Source organism: Aulostomus chinensis, chromosome 12 (genome assembly GCF_037954235.1).
Source record: "Aulostomus chinensis isolate RoL2024-O1b breed Wild chromosome 12, RoL_Achi_v1.0, whole genome shotgun sequence".
Classification (NCBI taxonomy): Eukaryota; Metazoa; Chordata; class Actinopteri; order Syngnathiformes; family Aulostomidae; genus Aulostomus; species Aulostomus chinensis.
This window is the reverse complement of record NC_141331.1, coordinates 29,280,067-29,301,571: the sequence shown is the minus strand read 5'-3', so window position 1 is coordinate 29,301,571 and position 21,505 is coordinate 29,280,067. Positions and strand designations below refer to the sequence as shown.

The 21,505-nt window shown below is 49.9% G+C and overlaps 1 protein-coding gene across 3 annotated transcripts; it reads right to left on the bottom strand.

The window, feature by feature from the left end:
• Positions 1 to 274: 274 nt before the first annotated feature.
• esd (esterase D/formylglutathione hydrolase) lies at positions 275 to 19,170 on the bottom strand. 3 transcript variants are annotated; one of them, XM_086221072.1, is made up of 10 exons: positions 19,089 to 19,170; positions 18,217 to 18,286; positions 18,067 to 18,141; positions 17,894 to 17,982; positions 17,657 to 17,755; positions 4,894 to 5,018; positions 4,693 to 4,812; positions 2,101 to 2,199; positions 1,840 to 2,007; positions 275 to 490 (listed from the first exon to the last, which is right to left on the bottom strand). In XM_086221072.1, the coding sequence occupies exons 3-10, from the start codon at positions 18,132 to 18,134 to the stop codon at positions 410 to 412; spliced, it is 849 nt and encodes a 282-aa protein (XP_086077198.1). In that variant the 5' UTR covers positions 18,135 to 18,141; positions 18,217 to 18,286; positions 19,089 to 19,170; the 3' UTR covers positions 275 to 409. The 3 variants fall into 3 exon arrangements, with proteins under 3 accessions (XP_086077198.1, XP_086077196.1, XP_086077197.1); XM_086221070.1 differs by lacking the exon at positions 19,089 to 19,170 and adding an exon at positions 18,377 to 18,462; XM_086221071.1 differs by lacking the exon at positions 18,217 to 18,286.
• Positions 19,171 to 21,505: the final 2,335 nt, after the last annotated feature.

Here is a 21,505-nt window from a genome sequence, read left to right as displayed (position 1 = left end):
TGTCACTACTGTCTCTACTGTACTGGATGTTCACCAGTAAACACCTCAGCTGCCACTCACGCCTCCTGGTGGTCATCATCAAAATCACACTGTCAGCTTCAGGAAGCAACAAGAAATGTGTTAAAATATAATTTTAAATTAAACAGACAACCACACCACCATTTTACTGGCTCCTTCATTTGCCTGGTACACTGACAAGTCACCATGCCAACATTCATGTCAGTGGGCGGAGCTCTCTCTACCTTGATAATCAGTTGCAGGTCACACTACAAAGAACGTGCAAGCATTTTATTGTGAAGCCTCAGAGACAGGCTCCGCCCAAACACACAGTCACATGATCACACACGTTTGTTCTGGTGCAGCTGTTGAGTCCAAAGCAGCGAGGTGTCGACGTGCAGCTGGTGGCGGCTTAGGCATTGAGGTACTTGGCGTGGTGCTGGATGTGGTCCTTCATGAAGGAGTAGATGAAGTAGTAGCTGTGGTCATAGCCCTGCAGCATCAAGCACAAAAGTAAATCTGTCAGCAACCTGAAAGGGGGCGGAGCCTGACTCTTTCAACTCAGACCACCTGCTGTGAACGCCAACACATTTTCAACCACTTAGCTGTTCTGTTTAGGTTTGGGTATTTAATGGAATTTCAATTCCATTTTGTGGAAAACAAGACACATGAAATATACTGAGGGTTATGTTTCATGCAGCGCAGTGTTGCGTTCCATCTCATGTGTGCGCTGCCCGCTGTCTCAGCCATGGGTGCTGAGATGGAGGGGGGATACATCACGACTACTTGCTGGTGAAGAAGCGGACAGAAATTTAGCCCTGATTACATTGCGACACTTAAGATCTGACTAAAATACTGCATGTTGCTGCACTACAGAGCAACGAAGAGGATGGACGTGAACCGCGTCCCAGCCGGAACACCAAGCCAGTGCGTGGGTTTAATCACCTGGAGGCAGCTCACAACCATGTGACCCTGACACCCAGCATGTTTTTATACAGTAGCAGGCGTCACACGTGAACCACGAGTCATGCATGGATCAGCACAGTAGATTCAGGTCATGATTTTCTGCACTGTGTTTACCAGCACAACCAATAACGTACCACATTTGGATGCGAGCAGCTGAGGAAGCGGCGAGGTGTCGGCTGAGGCTAGAGACCAGGAGAGCGAGGCTGAGGCTGGCTAGGGGCGTGGCCTGACAGTGCATATTACTTTCAAACAAGTAAAGCTTTTGTGCAGGTAATTTTGTGTCTATCGGGCCACATGGATGGAAAATGGACTCATTTTCATACAGCAACTTTCTACCATAGCGGCACTCAAAGCGCTTCACACTGTCGTCGCATTCACCCGTTCACTCACTCACTGATAGTGGAGCTGCCGTGCAGGGTGCCAGCCTGCTCATCAGGAGCATTTAGGGCCCACTACGGCTGGTCAGAAACCAGGACCTGCAAAGCCTGGGAGACAGGCTTCGCCCAAACATGCCATCACATTAAGGCTACAACTAACAATTTATTGAATTATCGATTAATCTGCGATTATTGTATTGATGAATCGGGTTATCCCACTTTTTTGCAATTACCTTTACAATTTAGCATGAAGTTTGTTTTAGGCATGTTCTAACAAACAATAAAGATGATAAAAATTAAAAAAACAGAACATTTATTTTTCATTTGAAAAAATACACTCTAGTCATTTCATGTTCTTGACTCTATAATCTGGCACAGCAGGTCTAGATATTAGATGACGTAGATGTCTCGGCTTAGTGATCAACTTTTAATCAATTTATCGATTCGTTGTTGCAGCCTGACATCACATGGTTACACCATCAGTCCTCCAGTTACTCACCGGCTGAAGTCGGAACACGACAGGGATTTTCTTCTCAGAGCAGACAGCGATCAGGTTGTCAGGCAGAAGTTGGCTGGCTGACAGGAACTGGTCATCACGGCCCTGATCGATGAGGATGTCAAGCTGGGGACCGGAGTACGTCGCCGCCAGCACCGTGGCATCATAAGCCTGAGCGGGTGGGAGAGTTTGGTTTGCAGGTGGACACACAGGCTACTGACCCCACTAACACCTCAACAACAACGATGCTGGTGTTACTCTTACCTCCCAGGTGGAGCGATCTGACCCCAGGTATCCAGAGAAGGCTTTCTGTCCCCAGGGGCACTGCACAGGGTTACAGATGGGGGCGAACGCCGACACTGCCTGCACCACACACACCAGCATCATCACACGACCTGAAGGTGTCAGCCTAGTCCCTCACAACCACTGGTTCCAGGTCAAGACCAGTGGTTCCAGTTCAGATCACCTTCAACACATCACCAACACATCAATTTCACCAGTTTCATGAGCTCTAGGACCTCGCCGCCTGCTGAGTAAAGCACCTGATGACATCACCTTGAAATACCTTGTCCAGATTGGCTACATGTTCCTCCTGGACTATGGATGGATGGATAGATAGATAGATAGATAGATGGATAGATAGATGGATGATAGATAGATGGATGGATAGATAGATGGATGGATAGATAGATAGATAGATAGATAGATGGATAGATGGATAGATAGATGGATAGATAGATAGATAGATGGATAGATGGATAGATGATAGATAGATGGATAGATGGATGATAGATTGATAGATGGATAGATAGATGGATGATAGATAGATGGATGGATAGATAGATAGATGGATGGATAGATAGATAGATGGATAGATGGATAGATAGATGGATAGATAGATGATAGATGGATAGATGGATGATAGATAGATAGATGGATAGATAGATGGATGATAGATAGATGGATGGATAGATAGATAGATGGATAGATGGATGATAGATGGATAGATAGATGGATGGATAGATAGATAGATGATAGATAGATGATAGATAGATGGATGATAGATAGATGGATAGATAGATGGATGATAGATAGATAGATGGATAGATGGATGGATGGATGGATGGATGATAGATAGATGGATAGATGGATGATAGATAGATGGATGGATGGATGATAGATAGATGGATGGATAGATGAATGGATGATGGATAGATGGATGATAGATAGATGGATGGATGGATGGATAGATGATAGTTGGATAGATAGATAGATGGATAGATGGATGGATGGATGGATAGATGGATAGATAGGCAAGTGGGTGGGGATGGTCGAGCCCCCCACCCAAGCAGGAACCTCTGGGACACACTAAACACATTTCAGCCTGGAGAGAACAGGAAAACAACTCAGCAAGTTTGTCCAAGCCAGACTAAAGTCTGTTACCTTCAGCTCGGGTTCCAAATAAGTGACCACCAGGATGCTATGGTGCCACCATGACAAGAACTGTTCCCATTCTCTAAAACTCTTGAGAAAGGAGCTCCAGTTCTTGCTAAGTCCTCAGGGATTGCTGACGCTCCATTCAGTTCGGTTCCAAACAATCGTTCCACGACAAACTCACCAGAATCTTTTTTCAGACGTTTCAGTAGAGGATTGAAGCCAAGTTCTACGTTCTACAGGTAAAGGATGCTCGAACAGGATTGATCAGTCAGAGTTGAGTCTGCTTGTCAACCTTTTGCTTGCAAGTTCAGTGCTAGCTTGTTTGGAGGAGGAGGGACTTGGCATAATGTCATTAACGGAACATTTCTGCTGCTATGTACAGGTGTGGATCCTTGACAGGCTGGAAAACCCAGCAACGTTGAGTCCCCTTCAATAAATGTTCCACCTGCCCCTACAGGTACCATCAGCCACAGTTTAGACATTTCTCACTTTTGCACAGTCTGCAGCAGTTCAGTAAAACAATGCATTTACTCTACATGCTAGTCTTAGAATCTAATAATTCATAAATCAAGTCGATTGATGGGCAGCGCGGTTGAGCAGTGGTCCTCACTGTGGCCCCCACCAAGAAGGTTGTGGGTGGAGCCCCGGCTGCAGCACGGGGTCTTTCTGGGTGAGTCTCCATGTTCTCCCTGTTCCTGCTGGGTTCTCTCTGGTACTCCAGCTTCCTCCACAGTCCAAAGACATCAAGAGGGGACCAGGTTAATCCAGACTCTAAATTGACCGTAGGCGTGGCTGGGAGAGCCAATGGTTGTCTGTCTCTATGTGTTGGCCCTGCCATGGACTGGTGACCTGTCCAGGGGGAAGGCTGCTGGGATAGGCTCCACCCCCCCCACCCTGAACAGGAGAAGAGGGAGAACATGGAGGGAGGGATGGATGGATGGATGGATGATAGAAGTGTATTGGTTTTGCAGCTTTAGATACTGCACAACTAACCAACAACAAAATGACCTGTACCATCTGCTCTAAATATTTGGCCCAAAACACATCATCACTTCCTCTTGCGTTTCACGGACAGGAAACTTCCATTAGGTCAGCAGATAAGACTGAAATTATGTTAAAATTCAATGCTTTGTATGACATGAACTTTGCAGTGGGATTTACTGTGCAGTCCTGTGTTTTCTGCTTGCTCTCCTAAAGATTCTCGGCCGGGGCGACATTGGTTCAGTGGAAGCACTCAGACCTGTACCATGTAGTATTACTACCCAAGTCTTTGGATTGACATTCTGGCTTCAGCAAAGATTTGAAAAGAGACTTGAACCAACTGACAAAACCAGGTTCAGCGTATCAGACAGCAGCTTGCAGCTTTGTACACAGAGCAAATACCAGTTAGCAGAGAGAACCCTACTCCTGAGGGGGTACCTTGTACTTGCCAGGGTTCTTCAGGGCACAGATGAGTGCCCCATGGCCCCCCATAGAATGGCCAGAGATGGACATCCTATCTGGGTCGGTGGGGAAGTTGGCATTGATCAGTTTGGGCAGCTGAGAAACACAGAAGCGCATCGCCCATTAGCTGAAAGGCTAACAGTGAATTCCTGAGGTGAGCAGGTGACATCATCATACCTCCATGGTGATGTAGGAATACATGCGGTAGTTGGTCCTCCAGGGGTCCTGGGTGGCGTCCACATAGAAACCAGCTCCAGTTCCGAAATCCCAGCTCTCGTCCTCCCCCTCGATGCCACAGCCCCCTGAGTCAGGACGGGACACGTTGTTTTGTTGTTGAGTGTGAGTGAGTGTGTGTGAGTCTGTATGTGTGTGTAGGAATGAGTGTGTGTGAGGATATCTGTGGACATGAGTGTGTGTGTGTGTGTGTGTGCGCTCTTGTACTTGCTACACCTGGAGGACTAAAATAGGTATTTAACCAACAGAGTGAGGACGTTTTAGTCGGTCCTCACGTCTTCAAAAGGCCATTTAAAGGTCAAGACTTGATTTTGGGATCGAGGTCAGAATCAGGTTCTGGTCAGGTTTAGGGTTAGGGTCAGGGGTCAGGCAGTCAGCTGAGATGTTTAGGGTGAAACGGCAATTGCCCACTTTACAACACGTTCCAAATTATACGATTGATATTTTTCTGATTTTCCTGAATAGTCAATACAAATGACAAGTCATCAACCAATAGGGTATCATTCAAAACTTATTAAACCATCCTCCCAATGATAACGGTGTTACTTTTTAAAATAATAAACTCAAAATGCACTGTTCCAAATTCCATCCATCCATCCATTCCCACTTAAAGCACAACAAAAGGAGCAGCATCTGTAAAAACTCAACCGAAGAAGTTTCTGATACAAAATCCATCCATCCATCCATCTATCCATCCATCCATCCACGTTCTCCCTCTTATCCTGTTAAGGGTCGCAGGGGGGCTAGAGCCTATCCCAGCAGCCTTTCAGGTGAGAGGCGGGGTTCACCCTGGACAGGTGTTTCCCAGTCCTGGTTACATAACTTTGATGTGCGGTTTGTTGGTGGCTCTGGCTTGCATATCTGATGCAAAGTAGAACAAAGACCACATCAGGGGTTGTTGGCCACACAAATGTGTTTTTGCTCATTATCTGCGGCATGCAGCTCACTTCAAGTTCATCACTCACTAGTTTTACAACTAGACCGACGCCATCATATTTGACAACTACAAATCTGCCAGCTAGGTCTGGTGTGATTGACTGGTTGCACGTATTGAGCTTGTGGAGGTCTTCTCTGTGTGCTCTGTGCTACTAAGTCTACCTCATTAGGACTGTGGCAGTCACAGTCACTGTTTGTTCCTCGGCTGCAGAAACAGGACACTTCTCTGTGTCTCAGCTTCCCTGGGTTGAGAGACACAATTTGATGAATTTTCATGGTGCCCTTTATGACTGGCATCTTTTCAGGGACAGCTTCGTCATGTCTCAGGATGTCATCTTCTGAGATCCAAAAGTATTTTTTACTTGAAATTGTGCTTTGTAATGCATCAAAGAGGTCTCTGGATGTCAGCACCCATTTTCACTTTTTCATCTGCAGTGCGCTTCACAGCAGCACCAACTCCATCTGGTGCACTTTTTCCTTGAGCCTTTTCTGAAAAGTTCCATGTGATTTGCTTGACGCCCATGATGAAGGGAAGTGTGCACAGCAGATAGAAGTTGTTTTTGTTTCTATATTGAGTCACAGGCCCATCATTTATGAAGTGGATAGTTGTCAGACTGGGGTTATGCATCTTAATATGCTTTAGAATTGGCTCAATGTGTCCCCACACGGCTCGCTCATCATGGCGTAGGCTGTCTGAAATTGTTGCAAAAGACTGTATTCCCTGAGATGTGTATACCACGCCTGTGTAAATGGTGGCCTGTTGATGACTTCCGCCAAATGGAAAGCTTAGATTTCTCTATGGAGTTTGCAGGCATAATTCTCAGAGAAATCCGTTTGGAACACGGCTTCAGTGTCTGTGATGGTGTCTTTAAGGGCTCTGCACTGCCCAACCTGGTGTAACCAGATGTAATGATGCTTGGCAAGCACATCAAGTTTCTCACTGAGTGTTCCAAATAGGTCCTGCCATGTACCGCCTACATTCTTTTTTGATGAAGTTTGTGCATTCCTTATCACCGCTTGTGGTCTTGACTCTTCCTCACTGCTGCCATGTAGTGAATGTGTTTTGTTTTTGAAGATTTATTTTTATCTCCTTATAACAGCAGTCCACACAGACATGATACATGCGGTCCTTTCTTTTAGCATCGCACACGACACTGGCCAGTAACTCTGAAACGCTTACTGTTTTTACTAAGCCACTTTAGGCAGGTTTCTCAGCAAGGATCTGGACGTTTTCATGGTCTATGCATGCACAGGTGTCACCATCACTTGTTTTTGGCTCTGTTACATGGAAGGGACACAGCTGTGTTGTGCCAACACAACCAGGAGAACAGATTAATTCAGAGATTTGACAACTAATCTACCTGAAGAAAGGACTTAAGGCCTTCGAGGAGTGCATTAGGAGTGACCACACGCTCTTAAAACAAAGGGTCATTAAAAGGGGGATCATCTCTGGCCACTGACCCCCCCCCCCCCCCCAAAAAAAAACTCGCCCCCCACTTGACCAGAAGTTCGCGTGCCGCGCCGCCATTGGCTGAGAGCCAGTATGTCCAACAGGAAGTGACATCACTGGCCTGACCAGATAAAAGGCCAAGTCAAGAAAAATTCGACCTCTTCGCACCTTGGCCTGGCAGTACAGCGACAGCGAGAACTCCGGGTTAGGCTAACCCTAACCCCCCCCCTCATCCGGACAAGACACCATTGAGCCACGCCACCCACATGAACTGGTTCCCTGGTGAACGAAAGCTCGGCCCGGACCAGCGGAGATTGAATACCTTACCGACCAAGTAAAGATTCCCCTAACTAGGCATTTTCTGGGCAGAGAAATAGCTGATGATGATCAGCTGATCAGTGACACGCTTACCCTGCCTGAACTAGCTCCGCAGGCTTTGCATCATATTATAGCATAGAATAATTACAATAAAAATTATATAATTATAGTTATATAATAATGTAGCATAATTATTGGTTCATTTTTAGGCAATCACTTCACAAAAATCGATGACAATGACCTGTATTGCTATCATTGAAATATATGAATTCAAGATAGACAACAAAAAATGCCATAAAAGTTCAAAAATACATAATATTGTTATTTGGACAAGATAGCAACATCAAGTCAGTGAGTGACATAGTTTTTACAATCCTTACATATTTTTAACATTATAAATATGCTTTGGACACCAGAATTGACATGCCACGTCTTTGACCCAAAAGCAGACAGGAATATTATTCCAGAATAAATACACTTAATCTTTAAAAAAACTTAAAATATTTTGCTCTCTACTAACCTGTCAAAATTATACAAGGTAGAAATATGAACATGCTGCCAGGAGAAATGAAAAAATAATAAAAAGCGTGTTCTTAAGTAAAACTTAAAAGTAATAAATCAAAACATCCAGTTTTCTTTGCTATTATGTCATTTTGTTTTGCTGGATGCTTGGCACCATCTCTTGGCCACCAGTTCGTCTAGGTTTGGTGGAAGGTTCTGTGTTCTGGTGGAAGGTTCTGCGTCGTGGTTCTGTGTCATTAGTGAGGCCACTCCTATGCGCTGTTTTGGTCATCTTCATCACTGAGAACAGCTTCTCACACGTGTGCTACCAAACATGCGTACAGTTGGAGCCGCGTGGAGGGCAGCGTCCGTCATTAGACGCAGACTCGACTTGCTTTACTGTTATTCAGCAAACACACCATCAGTGCACATATCAAAGGACATGTGGTTGCTATTGGCTCATAGGGTCCACACATAGATACATCTAAAAGATACACACTATGCCTGTCAGTACTTTCATCCACAGCAACCGCGTATGCAATAAATTACATGCTACTTTCAGTCAATTGGGCTTTTAAATCAGTGGCCATCTCACAAACAGCATCAGCAACTGTATTTCTTCTCAGGCTTACATTTGCCAACATCTGCATTTTGTCTGGACACAAGATGGCGCACATCTTCATCAAGCAGCTCTTCAGAAACTCTGCCTCGATAAATGGCTTAGCTGATCTCCTCTGCCACAAGAAAACGAGAGTTACGAATGTAACTGCGGTTCCATGAATCCCGAAAGACCGCCAGAGGGCGGTGCTTAAAGCACTGAATGTTCTCTTCGCACATGCGCAAACCTAGTATGAATACCAACAATGTCAACTGTGCCCCCCGGAAGACCCAGGAGAGGCAATATCTTCCGGTGTCATCAGGAGTTCTGTTCCTGCAGAGCCTTCTCGCGACAACACGAGGATTCAGAGTGACAGAATGCTCTGGCGGTCATTGGGGATTCATAGAACCGCAGTTACATTCGTAACTCTCGTTCTATTTCATCCCTGCTGACCGCCAGAGGGCGGTGCTTAAAGCACTGAATGACCAATACCAGCAGAGTCACGAGGAATCCCCAGTACACACTTCATCGGGTTGACTCGGAGGACTCCGATAGGAGAATCGTACTCAGGGAATGGGGAGTGGCTACATTCACCCTGTAGAACCTGGTAAACGTGGTAGGTGATGCCCATGAAGCGGCAGCACATATAGCCTCCAGGGGCACTCCTCTCAGGGCAGCCCATGAGGTTGAAACACTCCTGGTGGAATGGCACCTCACATTAGATGACGGGGGGCGGTCATTCGCCTCATATGCGTGTCGCATGACATCCACTATCCAGTGGGAGAGCCGCTGCTTCGAGAGAGATCAACCAATGTAAGGGCCGCCGTGGCACACAAAGAACTGGTCTGAACGCCGGATGCTAATGATAGCTGCAACATATAGTGATAGGGCTCACACGGGGCACAACAATTCCAGCCTGTCCCCCCCCCCCCCCCTGGCCGAGGGTCAAACCGTGCGAGTCTCACAGGAAGTTTGAGCTGTGGGCCAGACAGCACCTTTGGAAGAAAAGCCGCATTCGGCCACAATGTGAGACCCCTGAGCCATCCGAATTCCATCTCAGGCACGAGAGACTAACTGACAGTGCGTGCAGTTCACTAACACGCTTTGCAACAACTGCCAGCAGAAAAGCAGTCTTGTATTACAGCCACTTGAGCCCTGCTCGCTCTAAGGGTTCAAAGGGAGGTTGGCACAGGGTGTCCAGCACAACAGGCAGGTCCCATGCTGGAGAACATAGGACTCTTGGGGGGGCATACCCTACGAGCCCCCCTCAGGAAGAGTAACACCAGGCTATGACTTCCCACTGTGCGATTCTCAACCCTGCTGTGTCGACAGGATATTGCTTTATATATACCTAGATATACTTTTAACTCCTCCTGAAACCGTCACCTTACCGTGGTGGAGGAGTTTGAGTGCCCTAGTGACCCTAGGAGCTATGCTGTCGGGGGCATTTTGCCCCTGGTAGGGTCACCCAAGGCAGACTGGTCCTAGGCGAAGGGCCAGACAAAGAACGGTTCAACAGACCCTTCATGGAAAAACCAGCAAGTGCTACATGTACCCTGCCTGGAGGGGCACCGGGGCCCCGCCCTGGAGCCAGGCCCGGGGTGGGGGCTCGAAGGCGAGCGCCTGGTGGCCGGGCCAAGCCCGAAGAGGAGACACAGGCACGTCCTCCCTTGGACTCACCACTCATCGGGGGAACCGGAGGGGTCCGGTGCAATGTGGTTTGGGTGGCGGTTTCAGGCGGGTGCCTCGGCTGTCTGAACCACAGACATGGAAGCTGGCTTTTGGGACATGGAACGTTACCTCTCTGGTGGGGAAGGAGCTGGAGCTGGTGGAAGAGGTTGAGCGTTACCGGCTAGATATAGTCGGCCTCAGCTCGACACATAGCTCTGGGTCCGGAACCCGAGTCCTTGAGAGGGGTTGGACTTTCTCTTTTGCTGGAGTTGCTCCGGGTGAGAGGCGGAGGGCGGGGGTGGGCTTTTTGGTTGCCCCTCGACTCTCTGCCTGTACGTTGGGGTTTACCCCCGTGGACGAAAGGGTTGCTTCCCTGCGCCTTCGGGTCGGGGAACGGGTCCTGACTGTGGTCTGCGCATATGCGCCGAACACCAGTTCAGAGTACCCACCCTTTTTGGAGTCCTTGGGAAGGGTACTGGATGGTGCCCCGGCTGGGGACTCCATTGTCCTACTGGGAGACTTCAACGCTCACGTGGGCAACGACAGCATGACCTGGAGAGGTGTGATTGGGAGGAATGACAGGCCCGACCTGAACCCGAGTGGTGTTCAGTTATTGGACTTCTGTGCAAGTCGCAGTTTGGCCATAACGAACACCATGTTCGAGCATAAGGATGCCCACATGGCACCAGGACACCCTAGGTCGCAGGTCTATGATCGATTTTATAGTCGTATCATTTGACCTGCGACCGCATGTTCTGGACACTCAGGTGAAGAGAGGAGCTGAGCTGTCAACTGATCACCACCTGGTGGTGAGTTGGATCAGATGGCAGGGGAAGATGCCGCGCAGACCTGGCAGGCCCAAACGAGTAGTGAGGGTTTGTTGGGAACGCCTGACAGAAGAACCAGTCAGAACGATTTTCAACTCCCACGTCCGGCAGAGCTTTGACCGCATCCCAGGGGCAGTGGGGGACATTGAGTCCGAATGGGCCATGTTCCGCTCTGCCATTGTCGAGGCGGTTGCTGTGAGCTGTGGCCGCAAGGCTGCTGGGGCCGGCCGCGGGGGTAATCCTCGAACCCGCTGGTGGACACCAGAGGTGAGGGGAGCCGTCAGGCTGAAGAAGGAGGCTTACAGGGCATGGCTGGCCTGTGGGTCTCCAGAGGCAGCTGACCGGTACCGGCAGGCCAAACGGTGTGCAGCTTTGGCGGTCGCCAAAACAAAAACTCGGGCGTGGGAAGAGTTCGGTGAGGCCATGGAGAACGACTTTCGGTCAGCTCCAAAAAGGTTCTGGCAAACCGTCCGTCGCCTCAGGGGGGGAAGGCGGCAACTTGCCCACACTGTTTACAGTGGGGGTGGGAGGCTGCTGACGTCAACTGGGGAGATAATTGGGTGGTGGAAGGAATACTTTGAGGAACTCCTCAATCCCACCAGCACGTACTCCGTGGAGGAGACAGAGTCTGGGGAGTGCTTGGGGGGGGGGGGGGGTCGTCCAATCTCCGGGTCAGAAGTCGCCGAGGCAGTTAAACAACTTTGCAAAGGCAGAGCCCCGGGGGTGGATGAGATCCGCCCTGGGTATCTCAAGGCTCTGGATGTAGTGGGGCTGTCTTGGCTGACACGTCTCTGCAACACTGCGTGGACATCGGGGGAAGTGCCTTTGGAGTGGCAGACCGGGGTGGTGGTCCCCATCTTTAAGAAAGGGGACCAGAGGGTGTGTTCCAACTATCGGGGGATCACACTTCTCAGCCTCCCTGGTAAGGTCTACGCCAGGGTACTGGAGAGGAGGGTCAGGGCGATAGTCGAACCTCAGATTGAGGAGGAGCAGTGTGGTTTTCGTCCTGGCCGTGGAACCATGGATCAGCTCTTCACCCTCGCTAGGGTGCTGGAGGGGGCATGGGAGTTTGCCCAACCAGTCCACATGTGCTTTGTGGACTTGGAGAAGGCTTACAACCGTGTTCCCAGGAGCATACTGTGGGGGGTACTCCGGGAGTACGGGGTGGATGGCCCTTCGGTCATTCTACTGGAGGAGTGAGAGTCTGGTCCGTGTGGCCGGTAGTAAGTCAGACTTGTTCCCAGTGAGGGTTGGACTCTGCCAAGGCTGCCCTTTGTCACCGGTTCTGTTCATAACTTTTATGGACAGAATTTCTAGGCGCAGCTGGGTGGTGGAGGGGGTTGAGTTTGGTGGCGGGAGGATGTCGTCTTTGCTGTTTGCGGATGACGTAGTCCTCTTAGCGCCATCGGGCCACGACCTCCAGCTCTTGCTGGGACAGTTTGCAACCGAATGTGAAGCGGCTGGGATGAGAATCAGCACCTCCAAGTCTGAGGCCATGGTCCTCAGCCAGAAAAGGGTGGTTTGCCCACTCCGGGTCGGGGGGGAGGTCTTAGCTCAGGTGGAGGAGTTTAAGTATCTCGGGGTCTTGTTCACGAGTGAGGGTAAGATGGAGCGGGAGATTGACAGGCGGATTGGGGCGGCATCCGCAGTCTTGCGGTTGCTAAACCAGTCTGTTGTGGTGAAGAGGGAGCTTAGCCAAAAGGCAAGGCTCTTGATTTACCGGTCAATCTACATTCCAATTCTCACCTATGGTCATGAGCTTTGGGTAATGACCGAAAGTACAAGATCGCAAATACAAGCGGCCGAAATGAGTTTCCTCCGCAGGGTGGCTGGGCTCTCCCTTAGAGATAGGGTGAGAAGCTCAGTCATTCGGGAGGGACTCAGAGTAGAACCGCTGCTCCTCCATGTCGAGAGGAGCCAGTTGAGGTGGTTCGGGCATCTGATGAGGATGCCTCCTGGGCGCCTCCCTCTGAAGGTTTTCCAGGCATGTCCAACTGGGAGGAGGCCTCGAGGCCGACCCAGGACACGGTGGAGGGATTATATCTCTCGGCTGGCCAGGGAACGCCTCGGGATCCTCCCAGAAGAGCTGGTTGAAGTGGCTGGGGAGAGGGCAGTCTGGGCTTCCTTGCTGAGACTGCTGCCCCCGCGACCCGGACCCACCGGATGAAGCGGAGGACGACGAAGAGACTTTTAACGTGGAGGCCGAGTGACCCCCCTCCAAGAGGGACTGTAGGTACTCGAGGATAATTTGCACAGAGCAATGCACTGGATCCTCACCGCGGCTCGCGCACCAAGCAGAGAACAGCTTCCACCTGTTTCCATCCTGCAACCGGGTGGATGGTGCTCTGGCATTCAGGATAGTCTGCCTGACACGATCAGTACACCCACCTAGCAGTAGCTCGGGCCCTCCAGCGGCCAGACCCACAGCTGCAGGCGCTGAGGGTTGGGATGCCAGATCTGCCCTCCCAGTTGAGATAGAAGGTCCTTCCTGACCGGGAGGGGCCACGGCATGCCGCAACAGAGCTTATAGAGCAGAGGAAACCACATCCATGCTAGACAGAAGTGGGCCACCAGCAGTATCCTGTGACCCTCCTGAAGCACCCTGTGGAGCACTGACCGAATCACAGGGAGTGGTGGAAAAGCATACAGTAGAACCTCTGGCGAAGGGTGCACCAGCACATCCAGACCCAGAGGGCTGGTCGACTCTGTGAGAGAGAACCAGAGGGGACAGTGGATAGAGTCCTTTGAGGCAAAAGGTCCCGATTGTGTGCACCACCTCTGGGTGGAGTCGCCACTCCCCCGGTGGTGGTTTCTGGCAGGAGAGGAGGTCTGCCAGCTGGTTCTGCTCCCCTGGTACATACATTGCCCGCAGGCTGCTCAGGTGGTGGGCTGCCCATGTCAGGAGGCCCTGGGACACCTGCAACAGTCGTGCAGACTTGGTGCCTCCCTGATGATTGATATGGAAGACGGCCAAGGTGTTGTCTGACCGCACAAGTACATGCTTCCCTCTTAGGTGTGGTAGGAAGTGCCTGAGGGCCACATGCACTGTTTGCAGCTCCAGCACGCTGATGTGTTCTGGGCGGTCTCACACAGACCACCTTTCCTGCGCTGTCCTGCTCTGCCACACTGCACCCCAACCCCCAGGGCAGGCATCCGTGGTGACAACATCACTTCGGGACGGAATGGAGCCCATAGGGACGCCCCTGGGCAGATAAGCCCTGTCCCGCCACTGAGCCAGGGAGAGAAGACAGTGCTGTGAGCTTCAGGTGTCTGTGCTGCTTGGCACAGAGGTGAAAGCTGTTCAGCCACCTCTGCAAAGGGTGCAGCGACAGCGAGCCCAAGGGAACGACAGCCGAGACCGACGTAAGCTTTCCCAAGAGACGTTGAAAAGTGACATAGGGCAGTAACCTGCCCCTGTGGAAGAAGGTGAGAAGCTGTAGGATATCGTCCACATGATGAGGGGAGGGGCAGGCCCTCATAGCTCTTGTGTCCAGTGCCACACAGATGAAGATTACGGTCTGAGAGGGCTCCAGGCAGCTCTTCTCTACGAGTACCTTGAGACCCAACTGGGCGACATGAGAGAGCAGGTGGGCTGAGTCCTGGGCCACCTGAGCACGAGATGGCGCACAGATCAGCCAGTCGTCCAGGTATGGCAATATTTTCCTGCCCTGAGCCTGCAAAGGCACGAGGGCTGCAGCAACACACCTGGTGAACTCTCTCGGCGAGAGGGAGAGCCTGAGTGGAAGCACCCTGAACTGCCAGTGGCAAAGGGCAGAAACCGCCTGTGGTTATGTGCGATGGGGACATGGAAGTAGGCGTCCTTCAGGTCTATGGATGTTAGCCATTCCCCATGGGCAATGGTTTGTAGGACCTCCGTTGTAGTTACCATCTGAAATGGTAAGACCTTCATATAGTGGTTGAGTCCCCACAGGTCTAAAATGGGGCAAAATCCACCAGTTTTCTTTGAGATGAGGAAATACCTTGAATAAAAACCCCTGGGGTGCACCAGAGGGCCGCCCATGGCACCTCGTCGGGAGACACGATGAGGGATGCAGCGCCTGGCTCAACAGCAGGTATGCGGTCCAGGCCGGCTCCTGCAGCACCATGCATGGCCGCCAGGGCTCGACCGTCAGCTGAAAGACGTGAAAGAGCCCCAGTTTCCCTCCAACAAGCATGTAACTCCCTCAGATATTCCTGTGGGGGGGGGGGGGGGACAGCAAAAGCGGTGGGGGCCCGCCTGCGCCTGAAGAAGGCGCTCTCAGACACCGCTTCAGCCTGCTGTGGTATGTCCAGCCGCAGGCGTTCCAAGGCCGCAGACAGAATGGCCTGCATGGAGCCATCACCTGCCTCACTCAAAGAGCTCTGAGCCGAGGATAGGGAGCCAGGGTCTGAGGCTTAAGAGGCCCCGTCTCCATCTTCGTCCTGGAAGTGAGAGGCCGACATTGCCAGAGAGATAACGTCGTCTTCTGGATCCAACCCAGGCAGGTGGATTCCCCTGGGGCCTCCAGAGGGGCGTCAGAGGGACCAGCTTGCAGAAGTGAACACATTTCAGCCAACCCCGCAGACAGTCGACTTACTTCTGAAAAAAGCCTATGTCCTGATTTCGCCCTCTTCCTGGAGGGCAGCAGCAGGCTCAACCCTGCGTTTTGAACGCATGGAGCGAGCCGAAGGTAGCTGACTCGAAGGCCCACCTCCCACCTGGGCCAATCTAGCAGCCCTCAGCGCACGTGGCATGTAGCTGCAATTCATGCATTGACTGTCCAGACATCGCCTCAATCGGATGATCCTGACTGAGACACATTGGGCAGAGGTCATGGCCATCACCAGCCTGCAGAGGAGCTCCACAGCCAACACAGCAATGACTACCATCCATAGCGGCAAACGATATTCATCAACAAAACACTTCAACTGAGGGAAGGGGGCGCAGCGCCGCCTACTCAGGAGAGGTCAGAGTGCTCAGCGGAAGTTTAGCGCTGACAGCACTCAGGTCGGCCCGTGACCGACAGAATTTAGCACACACGGGGGCAAATGAGACTCCTGTCAGCCAAATGTGAGCACAACCACGGCAGCAGAAGGGCACCACGGGCTGGAAGAGGGGGCATGAACACTGCCTTCACCAGCAGAGGTTCCGAGCAAATCAGAAAACTTAACAAAACAACTGCCGCGAACGCTCCGGCAGGAATTGTTCTCCTCTTTTCTAATGAGAAATAAAGAAACTTTAACACAAAACTAGCCACTGCATTACCGGGAGTGGGGAGCGCAATGCTACCTTCACCGCCAGTGACCGCAACTTGCACAGCCATAAGTAAAAAAAAAAAACTTATCAAACACCGCCGCTAACACAAGCAAGCTAATCAGAGCCAAACAAAATTAACAGCCGTCAGGGGGAGGGAGCGCGGACGCTGCCTACACAAAGTAAGCAGGGTACTAGCTTGCAGTGAGATGCTGGAAAACAAACCAAAGACAAACGTGTCCAGCGACGGTACCGAGGAGAAATGTAGACCGAAGAAATCAGGGTCTTACAAGTTTAGAGAGCAGTTAGCCGATGCTGCCAGATGCATACGGACTGCACGCGAGAAGAAAAAATGGAACAGAACCCCTGATGACACCAGAAGATATTGCCTGTTCTGGGTCAACCGGGGGTCACAGGTTACGTTGTTGGTATTCATACTCGGAATGCGCATGAGCGAAGGGAACATTAAGTGCTTTAAGCACTGCCCTCTGGCGGTCAGCAGGGATGAAATAGAACTTGCTTTCACTGAAGCTTCACTTTGTGATTTTGCTCTGGTGAAAAACCTCATGTGTCAGACACTTCTTCAACTTTTCTACTACCTGTAGCTTCTGCTCTGCGTTCAGGTTTTTCCAGCTTATCCTGATATTTTATCTCGTAGTGCTGTCTTAGATTATATCCTTAATTATAGCCACATTGGCACCAAAAACAAGACACATGGGTTTACCAGCAATGCCTGTCAACATGTTCTCAGCCTCCCATCGGTTACGAAAGGTCCAGTTTTAGAATCAAATTTTCTCTTCACCACTGTTCCAGGGTAGCTTTGACTTGACAATGGGGTAATAAGGGTAATAAGCAACAGACGCTTGACTTGATTAACGCGGGAACGTTCACGGGTAGCCTACCATCCAGCAAGGCAGCTTTTGCGCTGCATTATGGGATCTGTAGTTTGTGTGCTTCATCTCACTGGGCAATTAGTAACAATCATAACAGATCTGTATAAAATGATGTCACAGGCCGGATGGGCTGGATTTGGCCAGTAAGCCTTGACTTTGACCCGTATGGGCAAGGGAATGCATTACATCAATGAAAGTCCACACAAAGATATAAGTACAAGGGTGTGTGTATGTGTGTGTGTGTGTGTGTGTGTGTGTGTGTGAGAGAGAGTTCCCTACGGGGGCTAGTGTCTGGAGCCACCACGATGATGCCGTTCTCTGCAGCAGACAACTGGCTGCCCGCTTTGGTGATGAAGTTCTGCTCAGTACAGGTGAGACCTGCAGAGACACGAGACTATCAGACCAGTAACCCTTTCATGAGAGTTCCGGCCGCATGTCGCCACCCTCTCATCCTGCGTACCATAGGACAGCCCGGGGAAGGGCAAATGCAAGTGATGTCATCTGTGCGCGTCTCACCTGAGAGCCAGTACATGACGGGACATTTGTCTCGCTCAGCCTTGGGAGGCAGGTACACAGCGAACTTCATCTTACACTTCAGCTCCAAGCTGCACAGACAGAGCGCGAGCGCACACACACACCATGAGTCCTCACACACCTTCAGAGCGGCCAATGTTCACACGTGATCTCACCTGTCGTGTTCAAACACCTTCTGGAGACCACCAGCACACTTGTTGGAGGACACCTGTGTGAGGGCCATCGTGGACCTGCAAGAAGACCAGATGAGCGTCAGGCTGGCTTCTACTTCCCTCTGCGAACCCGCTAGTATGTAGGATACCAACCAGAACAAAATGGCGTCACAGCAAGCTTGACCTTTGGTCCCGAGAATATTTGGGTCACCACTTCTGAGGTCTGACAATAGAGGTAATTTTATCAATAGTATGATGTGATAATTGATTTAAAGCCAAAAGGGTGTTTTGAGGAGTCACAGTGACCTCTGACCTCTCAAACCTGGCATCTTTTCACCAGCGCCTCCAGCTGCTGTGGGCAAGGGGCACAGAGCTCCGCCCCCAGGTGAAGGCTTCATGATCATACCTGTACTCTGATCCTCCTGATCTTTCATCACAAGTTCAATTCAACTTGAATACAATACAATTTCTATCATGTTGCCAGAGGAACTATACTGCATATCTGAGACACCAGTACCACAACTACACGGGGACACTACAATACTAACACCAGCACCGTATTATAATACTACAAACCCATGATGGACCCGAGAAGGAGCAGGAGGAAGAGGAGCAGGAGGAAGAGGAGCACTGATTCATCGAACTGTGGTGGAACATCGACCACTTACAGCCGAGTGCCGACGGGCTACCGGGGGCTCGTGCCCATTCGCTGCCTCCCGCTTCAACGACACCTAAACACGTCCAAAGTCGTGAACCGGGTCCTGGACACCTCTGAATTAAATGCCGAATTGACCACAACAGCTTGTCAACCTGGATTCGTGTTTCGCAGCTCGACCTCGTTCGTCTTTCATAGTTATACACCGAGAACATTCTAGCCGTGTGGTCCAGAGACGGAAGCCACGAGCACAGTAGTACTTAGCAGTACTTCGTAGTCGTCTGGCGTGTAAAAGCTTCTGCTTGCGGTTAAATACCAGAATACTGGAGAGAAACGGACTTTAACTTGGTCAAAATTGCGCTTCACTCACATGTGGCTTCAGGTCTTTGCTGGTTGCGGTGCACAGTTCAGGCGACCTCACGGTGAACGTAGTGACGTCAGGGAAGCCTCCCCGACGCAGCAACCTACGTGTCGTTGGTTGAGATTTCAGACGCTAGATGGCAGCAGAGTTTCTCAGGAAACTGCTCTGGATGCACTGACAGTTTGATTCATTGATTGTAAACATCCATCCATCATCCCTCCATCCATCATCCCTCCATCCATCATCCATCCATCCATCATCCATCATCCCTCCATCCATCATCCATCCATCCCTCTATCATCCATCCATCCCTCCATCTTCTCCCTCTCCTCCTGTTCAGGGTGGTGGGGGTGGAGCCTATCCCAGCAGCCTTCCCCCTGGACAGGTCACCAGTCCATGGCAGGGCCAACGCATATCATGTGTCAGAAATGTCCACAATCCTGCCTCAGGTAACTGATTGAGCTCCTCTCAGTTCAACATCTGAGTACTTGGCAGGATTCACCAGATAGATGTCAGATAAGAAGTAGTGCTGGCACTAGTAGTACTCCCACTAATAGTACTGGTAAGAGAACTATTAACACTTGTAGTACTGGTTCACCTCCCAGATCCCTGACTGATGCTGCTGCAGACCTGCAGAGCCTCAGGTTGACACCTCCTGCCACTAATATTACCGGTACTCATAGGGCTACAACTACTAATACGGGTACAAGTATCACTACTAAAAGTAATACTGGTACACCTCCCAGATCCCCAACTGGAGCTGCTGCTGGTGGAGGCTGCAGTCTTACAGAGCCTCAGGCTGACATTTCCTACCACTAGTAGTACTGGTACTAGTAGTCCTACCACTAGTAATACTAGCATAAATATCAGAATGTTGTAAGTATTAGTATCAGCTTTCATACTCACATCATGCTGAATCTGATGCTTCAGTAGAGGTGCAGCTTGTCAAGAGGTAAGGTAAGATGCTTGGGGCCCTGAGAGACACTAGGGGGCCCCCAAGAGCTGCTCTCAGCACACTTGCTGCTGGGACAAGCCAAGCAAGAATTTTGTCCAAAGGAATTTTTGCTTGGGACCCCCACAGACTCAAGAGTCGCATCTGTGCTTTAGTGGCTGGAACCCAGCAATTCTGGCCCTTGAAACTCTCTGAGTTTCCATCAACTGTGGTCGAGTGTCCACGCGAGCCCATTTATTTTCACTGGAGACAAAAGTTAACGTCACTCTTTTCTGGGACTCGATCTTTGAACCCTTCTCAGAAGTGACAACTGAACTATGGCGAGAGTTCAACTACGAATCCCATGGAGAGTGAAATACACATCTCACCTTGAGCTTCTTTACATGTGAGTGCTTTCATCATGGTAACATTTCCAAATAAAATGTAAAATGAAAACAAAAACATTGATGACCACACATTTTTATTTTTATAAAACACTGGAAACATTTTTCAACTATATGTGGTGATGTTACATTTTGAATGACTGGAAAGATATGACAGCAAACTTAACATTTTGATAACTTGTGTAGCCTTTAGTCACATGTAAAACAAACTGCAGCAAGAGCAGCTTAACAGTTGGAGACCACACAAAATTAATAAAAAGAAAAAGATTTAAAACTTAAAAAGTCAATAACATGTCTACGAAAAACATGCAAACATTGAATTAACATCAGAGGCATCTGACAAGATGACAAATGATTTATCTGTGATGCAGGGTTGGATGAACATGCAGTAGACGTCGTCATCACGGTCCACGAACATGGAGGTCGAAGCAAGGATCGATTCCACATCAATGTCACGAGGCCAAAAATGCTGATAAAACAAACAATGCAACTCTCTGACACAACACACAGATGTGAACCACCCTGAGCCTGAGTCTGACCCTGTCCAGCTTCCCAGGGCTGTGTTCTGTTGCTTGGACAGCATGGAACCAGAAACCAAAGCCATCTCTGAACACCAGAGATCTGAACATCAGTGCCGTGCAAACAAACAGGCCAACGCCATATTCTGCTCCACACAGCTGGGTTCTTTGATGGTTCTGCAAGTGGGATGTCTGAAATGCACCTGACACAGGAGAGTTAAAATACGTTTTTGGGTTACTTGGAATATCAGACAAACATGAACACCGGTACTTTCAATGTCAAGATACTGATCCGTAAAAGCATTTCTGCAGAAAAATGCAACATCCCTGCCCCCCCAGAAATCACCCTTTTCAATCACCTCTCCGTCATCAGTGGAGACGACACAACCCAGGTTTTCTCTCAGCCGTTCTGGAAAGACATCCTCATCCACCTCTATGCCCTGCTCATCCCTGACTTTTAGCATCGTATCTTCAGTGAGAGAAGTTTTTGCTGCACTGAAACCTGACCATCAACGTTTCATGAACAAAATTATTATTACTTCTCCTTTAAGTACTTCATCCAAAACATGGGCA

Bases quoted from the DNA above. Each gene is read 5' to 3' on its own strand.
- esd (XM_086221070.1), bottom strand. From the start codon at position 18,461: ATGAAGCCTTCACCTGGGGGCGGAGCTCTGTGCCCCTTGCCCACAGCA. The intron at 18,287-18,376 runs GTCAGAGGTCAC...CTCTATTGTCAG, and splicing joins AAAGATGCCAGGTTTGAGAG to ACCTCAGAAGTGGTGACCCA. The intron at 491-1,839 runs GTGAGTAACTGG...TTGATGCTGCAG, and splicing joins TCGTGTTCCGACTTCAGCCG to GGCTATGACCACAGCTACTA.